Source organism: Chiloscyllium plagiosum, chromosome 24 (genome assembly GCF_004010195.1).
Source record: "Chiloscyllium plagiosum isolate BGI_BamShark_2017 chromosome 24, ASM401019v2, whole genome shotgun sequence".
In the NCBI taxonomy this organism is placed as follows: domain Eukaryota; kingdom Metazoa; phylum Chordata; class Chondrichthyes; order Orectolobiformes; family Hemiscylliidae; genus Chiloscyllium; species Chiloscyllium plagiosum.
This window is the reverse complement of record NC_057733.1, coordinates 1,526,137-1,534,262: the sequence shown is the minus strand read 5'-3', so window position 1 is coordinate 1,534,262 and position 8,126 is coordinate 1,526,137. Positions and strand designations below refer to the sequence as shown.

Sequence of the window (8,126 nt, the reverse complement as noted above, 5' to 3'; positions counted from 1 at the left end):
GCTAAAAGAAAAAGTATATAATTCTGCAAAGGCAGGTGGTAGGTCAGAAGATTAGACAGAGAATATAAAAAATAGCAAAGAATGTCAAAAACATTAATAGAAGACAGGAACCTTTGAGCGAAAGAGAAAACTAGTGAGGAACATAAAAACAGATTGTGAGAGTTTAAATAAATATTTAAGGGAAGGATAAACAAGTTGAGTGTGGCGAACTAGTAGTAGAAAATAAGCATCGGACAGATAAATTATACAGGTATTTTGCATTACTTTTCAACTACAGAGCAGAAAAGCAACATCATAGATAATCACTTGTTTTAATTTTGTTGTCCGTTGATTTGGGGATCGTCCCATTTGATTGGAAGATGCCAAAATTATATTAACAAAAGGGGAGAGAAAGCAAGAAACTACATTCCAGTTCACTTAACATCAACCGTACAGAAAATGTCAGAAGCTAATATTAAAGTAGTCATTGCTGGACACTTGGATAAGTTCAACGTATCAGGCAGAATCAACATGGCTTTGTGAAAGGGAAATCTGAGTTCTTCCAATGGTGTAACAGATGCTATGTGTAAAGGGGAGATTTTCAGAAGGCATTTGTTAAGGTGCCACATTAAAGATGACAACAGAACATAAAACCTCAGTGTAGGGGTAGCATATTGGCATAAAAATTTTAGCTGGCCAACAGGAGTAAGAAAGTAAGCATAAATGGGTCTTTTTCAAGTAGACAAGATGTAACAAATGCTGTGTCATTCTGTGCTGGGAGCTGAATTGTTTACAATTTATATAAATTACTTGACTGAGGAAATTGAAGATATGGTTACCAAAATTGCTGACAGTAGAAAGTGATTGGAAAGTCAGTTGAGAGAGCAAATGAGAAGGCTATAAAAAGATACAGATAGGTAAAGGAGTTTACTGGCAAAGACAGTGGAGTGGACAAAGACGTGGCAAATGGAGTATGATGTGAGAAAATGTGAAATTTTCCATTTTAACAAAAATATAAAAAAGCAAATTATATAAATGGTGAGAGATTGCACAGGGAATTGGATACCTTTGTGCATGAATCACAAAAGGTTATGCAGGTAAAGCAAGTAATAAAAAAAGACAATATTATATTATAAATTTATTGAATATAGAAAGTGGTTATACTTCAGTTATACAGTGTGCACTGATGAGATAATGTCTGCAGTACTGTGCACTGTACTGGTCACTTTATTGAAGGAAGGATGTAAATATATTGGAGGCAGTTTAGAGTCATAGAGATGTACAGCACAGAAATAGACCTTTTGGTCCAACTCATCCATGCCAACCAGATATCCAAACCTAATCTAGTCCCACCTGCCAGCAACCCTGTCAACATTCTTGTAAATCTTTCCTGAATGCTTTCAAGTTTCACAACATCACTCCTATAGCAGGGAAACCAGAATTGCATGCAATATTATAAACGTAGCCTAACCAATGCACTGTACAGCTGCAACATAACCTCCCAATTTCTGTACACAGTGCACGACCCAATAAAGAAAAGCATACCAAATGCCTTCTTCACTACCCTAGCTGCCTACGACCACTTTCAAGGAACTCTGAACCTGGACTCTAAGGTTTCTTTGTTTGGCAAACTCCCCAGGCCTGGGCAGATGTAAATTGATCTTCATTAACAAAGGTGGAATATTGTCAGGAGTAGGGGTGAATGTGATTTTGTGGTTACAATCATACTAATGGTGGAGCTAACCTGAAGGACTGAATACCATAGTCTGACCCCTAATTCGTCTACATGTTTGTTGGACGCACTGTAGCTATGAAAGTTGATGTACAAATACAACTCAGTCTTTTTGATAATCAGGCTTTTCCTGAAAACCTTAATGAGTTCTGTTAGGCATTTTGTAACATACTTCAAGAGCGATAGTACAATTATTGTCTTATAGGGCATATTGAGAGCACAGTAGTTATACATAGTCCGAGATGTTAATGTTTAACATTTCACTTCAGTACACCATCCACTGCTGTAACTAAACTGCTGGCATTCTGTCTAGGGAAATTGTGATTGCAATGTTGGCAATTGTTTACAGGAGGGAATAGCTTGGCAACAATACTAATCACTATTAAAATCTATCGGTTATTCTCCCATTAAAAGAAATAGACCAGACACAGAGGCGACACAGTGCAATTGGTCTTGGTTCTGATATTTGATTCAGTTTGAACTAAACTGATCCCTGGCCAACAGAACTCCATGTCAGACAGGAACCAAAAAAAACAGTTTGGCTGTAACTGGCTTGCTAGTGCAAAGACCATTGCATCCTCTGTTTAGTATCTGCTGTGTCCCATTGCTGACTTTAATATTTATGTCGGCAGGGAAAGTCAAATTGGCAGAAGTAGCCAAGGTGAAGAACTCATTGCATGTATTCAGGGCCATTTCCTAGACCAATATTTGGGATCTGGTAATGTGAAACGAGGCAGGTTTTATACAAGATCTCAAAGTAAATGATGCCTATGTGAACAGTGACCATAACATGGTAGAATTTGGCATTAAGATCAAGAGACAAAATTTGGTCAGAAACAACTGTGTTAAATTAGGTATAGGTAATTACAAAGGAATGAGAGCAGAAGAACTGAAGTGGACTGGTAAAGGAGTTTAGCAGCAAAGAAAGTTGAGCAACAATGGCAAACATTAAAGAAAATAGTTCAAGTTGTTGTGGACCAGATCAAATTCCTCAAATATATTAAGAAAATAATCTAGATCCTAACTTTTTCTTATTATAAAACTAAGTGTAAGATGTTACATTCCAGACACAATTTGATTGGTCAAACTGCTTGACTTTAAGCAAAACACACTTTATATTTATACTACAATTAAAATATAGCCAAAATAAAAAATTGGTATAACTGTAACTCTATCGAAATGCTTAACAAAACACAATCTAATTTATAAAAACTACTACAAATTAACTGTTCCAATATAGTAACATGCTGTAAACACACCCTTAGCAAAGGCAAATCCAGTAAAATATACTTAGGCTCATCTGCAATTCCAGCAGGAAGAGAACCCCAGCTTTTATTTGTAACAGAGAAGAATAAGGGCTTTCACATCCAACTTCAAGACCCCAGCAACTGCTGAAAGCTACAACTAAAAATCCTGATTCTGTGGGAGCTTGACCCCACCCATTCAGGCTTGTTCTATTGTTCCAACCTTAAACACAAAACCCAAGGCCTCATCATTATTGGCATGGAGCAGACTGCTCGGTAACCTCAGCCTTAACCATTTTTCATTAAAGAAAAGGATAAAATACACCAAAGCCATAGTATTGTTACACCTCCCCACCCTTTAAAAAAACCCTATTAATAAAGTACAATACATATACATTATATTAATCATGCAAACATTCACTGCAACGGTCCATTTCAGCCAGCTCGTTTCCGGCCACTGGACGCCTCTGTTGATGATTATTTGATTTCCTGGAAAAATACCCACTAGGTCTTTCTATCTTCTCCTCAGCTTCTTGCAAGAATACAGTATCGACACCAACATCACTTCTATCGATAGCTACTTGGAATGGCTTTGCGCAGTGAGGTGGCTAACACTGGGAGAGTGGTCAACACAGCTTTCCAGCCATCAAATGCCTTCTGATATTCCTCCATTCACTGAAATTTTTTGCACTTCTTTAACAAATCAGTCAGTGGAGCAACACACTTCTAAAATTCAGTACAAACTTGTAATAAAAACCACTCAATTCCAGGAATCTTAGTACTTGCCTCTTCATTTATGGTATGGGAAATTCCTCTATAACAGTTGTTTTCACATTCCTTGGGTCGATTTGTCCATGTCCAATAGCATGGCCCAGGAATGTGACTTGAGCTTTTGCGAAATCACTCTTAGACAGATTTATCACCAAGCCCATCTACCGAAATTGATCAAACAGTTCCGAAAGATGTTCCAAATATTCCTTCCACAGGACTAAAAATCATTGCATCTTTGAGGTACACCACACAATTAGGTAATCCTAAAGTGACTTTATTGGTTAGTCTTTGAAATGTGGTTGGAGCATTTTTAATACCAAATTGCCTGACTTTAAACAGTCACGAAAGCCAAAATTTCCTTCACTCTTTCAGATAAAAGTACATACCAGTATCCTCTGAGGAAGTCCAGAAATATAAGTTGCATGTCCTATCTTCTCAATACAGTCTTCCAAACATGGAATAGGATATGTATCAGATTTTGTAACTGCACTGACTTGCGATAGTTCACACATAATCATTGGATACCATCTGGTTTTGGCACCATTAGTAAAGGTGTGCTCCATTCTCTGCAACTCACTTCGATTTCTTTGAGTATGCGTTCCATCTCTTTTTCAACCTGTGCCAATTTTAGAAGATTAAGCCCATAAGGATGTTGCTTCATTGGAACAGCATTTGCCATACCTACATCATTAAATTAGTAATTAGTAATCCAATTAGTAATTATATTAGTTCTTGATCTTCTAGATGCTAGTGTCCACACCATGGGTGCTGGGGAAAAAATAAGCACTACCGCAGTTAGGTGGTAGTGTGGGGGTTAATATAGATGCTAGTGTCATCAATTTCAAAAGTGATGCCTAAGGATCGTTAACTGCTTTTGCACTGCATCTTGTGGATGGTTAGATCTCTAGCTGGTCTACATAGAAAACCTAGTTAGTAGACAAAGAATAGGGTCAATTTTGTCAGTAATAACAACTCCTCGAGGAAAACAAAGTAAGGTGATAATGGTCTGCAGAATCTTTCCATTTGCAGGGAGTGAAGAAGCATGCCTGCAGGCCTACAGGTGGAAGTAATGTTTGAACTAGGAGTAGCAGTAGGTAATTCAACTTTTCAAGCTTGGTTTACTATTTAATACCATCATGGCTGATCTCACCGTTACCTTGAATCCTTTCCTGAACACAAATGAATGTTAACCTGGGGTTCTAAATTGCTAGCTCAATGATATTACTGATTTGCCATCACTTCCCTAAATTGGAGCAATGTAAGGATGTTTTATCGATTTTACTCATTCATGGGCTGTGGGTATTACTGCCAAGCCAACATTTATTACCCACCCATAAGTGCCCAGGGAGCAGTTAAGTGTGACACATTGTGGGTCTGGAATCAGGTGTAGGCCAGACCAGGTAGGAACAATTGTTTACATCCCTGAAGGACATTAGTGAACTGGATGATTTTTTCCAACAATCAACAATGAGATCATGGTCATCATTAGATCTTAATTTCAGATTTTTATTGAATTCAAATTCCACCATCTTCTATGGCAGGATTTGAACCCCAGTCCGCAGAATATTATCAGGGTCTCTGAAAGCAACACTGTTAAATAATTTCTGTTAACATTTCAGTAAAGTACTCTTACTTTATTGTCTTTGATGATTGGAGAGAACAGCTGTGTCTGTAAACAAGAATTCCTGTAAGCTGGATGTGATTGAAATGTCATTAATAGATATGCTTACATAATTTCTAATATATACATATTCCCAAACAAATTTAAATTTGCATATGCACAAAAATGGCCAGCTTAACTGTCTCACAATTGACTGGTGATCCCCTTCACCACAGGTATGTAATTATCCCTGCACAATGGTAATTGCCAACCGCTGTGCATTCCCTAGGTGTTTCACTGCATCACGCAACAAAACAGAATGAAATGTCTAACTTTACCTTTGTCAGCCAGGGTTTCCACTAAAATACCAGTTTCCCATTCAGCCTTCATCAGCATTGTTACTCATTTTCCACGGGTTGGCAAATCCCTTGGAACCATGGGATGGGTTGTTGTCAATCCTCTAAAATGTTCCTGAGGTTACCACGGATCCCAACTAATGTCCAAAGCTCTGCAGCAAGCTAGATGTGAGAAATATCATAGCTTATATATTTTTGTCTAACTTTTTGAAGTTTTGTTTATTTTGTATAAAAATGCTGAAGATTGGAGAAACGTACTGTTTGACAGATAGATAAGATTCAAAGAAGAGCGTGGTGACTTCCTAATTGACCAAGGAAGGTAGTACACTGGCAAAGATAGGAAAGAACAGGCAGAGTAGTTAGTGACAAGTCATTTTATGATGAAGTTTTGGGGCCTCAGAATCAGAGCTAGGGACAGACAGGAAGCAAAGGAAAAGAAATGTTAAACTAATATGTGGGACAATCAATAAAAATATTCTTCAGGTTGCAACAAGATATAAAACAAGATTCCAGAGGAAGTGGTAGACGCATGTACACATACAACATATAAAAGACATTTGGACTGGTACATGAATAGGAAGAATATGGGCCAAATGCAGGAAAAGGGAACTAGTTCAGTTTAGGAAACCTGGTCAGCATGGATGAGTTGGGCCAATGAGTCTGTTTCTGTGCTGTATGACTCTAATAATTAGATTAGATTACTTACAGTGTGGAAACAGGCCCTTCAGCCCAACAAGTCCACACCGACCTGCCGAAGCGAAACCCACCCATACCCCTACATTTACCCCTTACCTAACACTACGGGCAATTTAGTATGGCCAATTCACCTGACCCTGCACATCTTTGGACTGTGGGAGGAAACCGGAGCACCCGGAGGAAACCCATGCAGACACGGGGAGAACGTGCAAACTCCACACAGTCAGTCGCCTGAGGCGGGAAATAAACCTGGGTCTCTGGCGCTGTGAGGCAGCAGTGCTAACCACTGTGCCACCGTGCCGCCCAATAATCTCACATCATTAGTGAGAAACATTACCCAGAGCTGGTGTGTGCTTGGTTTATGTTATCTGTTCTTGCTTGTCCTTTTCCGTGTAAACTTTAAATGCCTGTGAAGTGGCTTGCTTACTTATTTCTGGAGGCAAGTTTTTTTTTCAATCTGTTTGGTACTTGGTTTGAAGCAGTTTAGATATGGTTGTGTGCAAAATTGAAAGGGAAAATGCATAAGATGTTATACCTTGCCTGACACTTGTATGATGTGAATGTTTGGTGTTATCCAGATCTTGCAGCATTTGGATATGGACTGCTGTTTCAGTATCTCTTTCAAATTAGAGAAGGGAGCTCAGAAGAAATCACTTCTCAGAATCAGCAGTACAAATCATGCTAAATGTGGGCTTTCCATTTCAGCTCACAGGAGGCAGCAAGGCCAGGAATCTGACAAGATTCAGATCTTACTTTACTTGTAAATGTTTGCAGTGAATATAAAGATTTCAAGACTGAGTGGAAGAGTTAAATATATAATGAGTCCTTCACCATTCAAAAGAATGAGGTCTTTGATCACGATTAGTATCAATGTTGAGTGGGATCATCAGCAATAGCGTGGGTGAAGTTGGATAATAGGTCGTTAATATAGAAAAGCTCTCCATTCAGTCCAAATGCAGATGGTGGCAATGAGCAGGCTCACACCTTCCATTCGAATGGTCAATGAGCGAGTTCATTGAAGTTTGCAAACACTATGTACTTTCAGAGGAACTGGCCATTCCAAAGCGCAAGTGAAGAGAAGAGTGAAAATTCGTAGAGATGTATAAATTCTTCTTCCAACTCAAATCAGAAAACCAATGATACAGCCCTTCAGCCAAAATCCAATTCGAGGACGAAACCTACTTTGATTTCCGGTCCTAAGGGAATCGCGCAGAGCCGGGCCTGACGCAATGTCCGGTCCGTGCCTCGCTCTCACATGGATTGCCGATTGGCCAGTGTATGCGCATGCGCAGTGAGCGGGAGCGGCCTGTCGCAGTGCGCACGCGCAGTGGTTCCGGGCCCAGGCGACAGTCGCACGCTGGCGACGGACAGGCCCAGCCCCAGCGCCAGCGCTAGAGCCAGTTGGAGATTCAGATCAACGCCGCGCTGACATGGAGGCCATCGCCAAGTACGACTTCAAGGCCACAGCCGACGATGAGCTGAGTTTTAAACGAGAGGATATCCTGAAGGTGAGGCTCCGGGGCTGATATGGCGGCGATAGCCGCACCAACCCGGAATCTGGAGCGATGAAGTGGAGTAAGAAAGAGAGGAGAGAGAGCGAAAGAGATACATGGGGGGAAAAGAGAGACGCAGACGAGTTGGGGCGGAAGAGAGACACAGACGGGTGTGGGTGGAAGAGAGAGAGGGAGAAGGGATAGAAGGAGAGAGGGAGGGGGGACTCAATGTCGGAGTGAGTGAGGGTTCACTGA

General features: G+C 40.1%; 1 protein-coding gene across 1 annotated transcript in view; it reads left to right on the top strand.

Moving 5' to 3' along the window:
- The first annotated feature begins 7,669 nt into the window (after nt 1-7,669).
- The window catches only part of LOC122561952 (growth factor receptor-bound protein 2), a 134,249-nt gene continuing 133,792 nt past the window's right edge, over nt 7,670-8,126 (top strand). Inside the window, exon 1 of the mRNA XM_043714281.1 lies at nt 7,670-7,886. Within this exon, the coding sequence (XP_043570216.1) occupies nt 7,809-7,886 (78 nt within the window). The 5' untranslated portion in view covers nt 7,670-7,808. The remainder of the gene's footprint in view (nt 7,887-8,126) is intronic.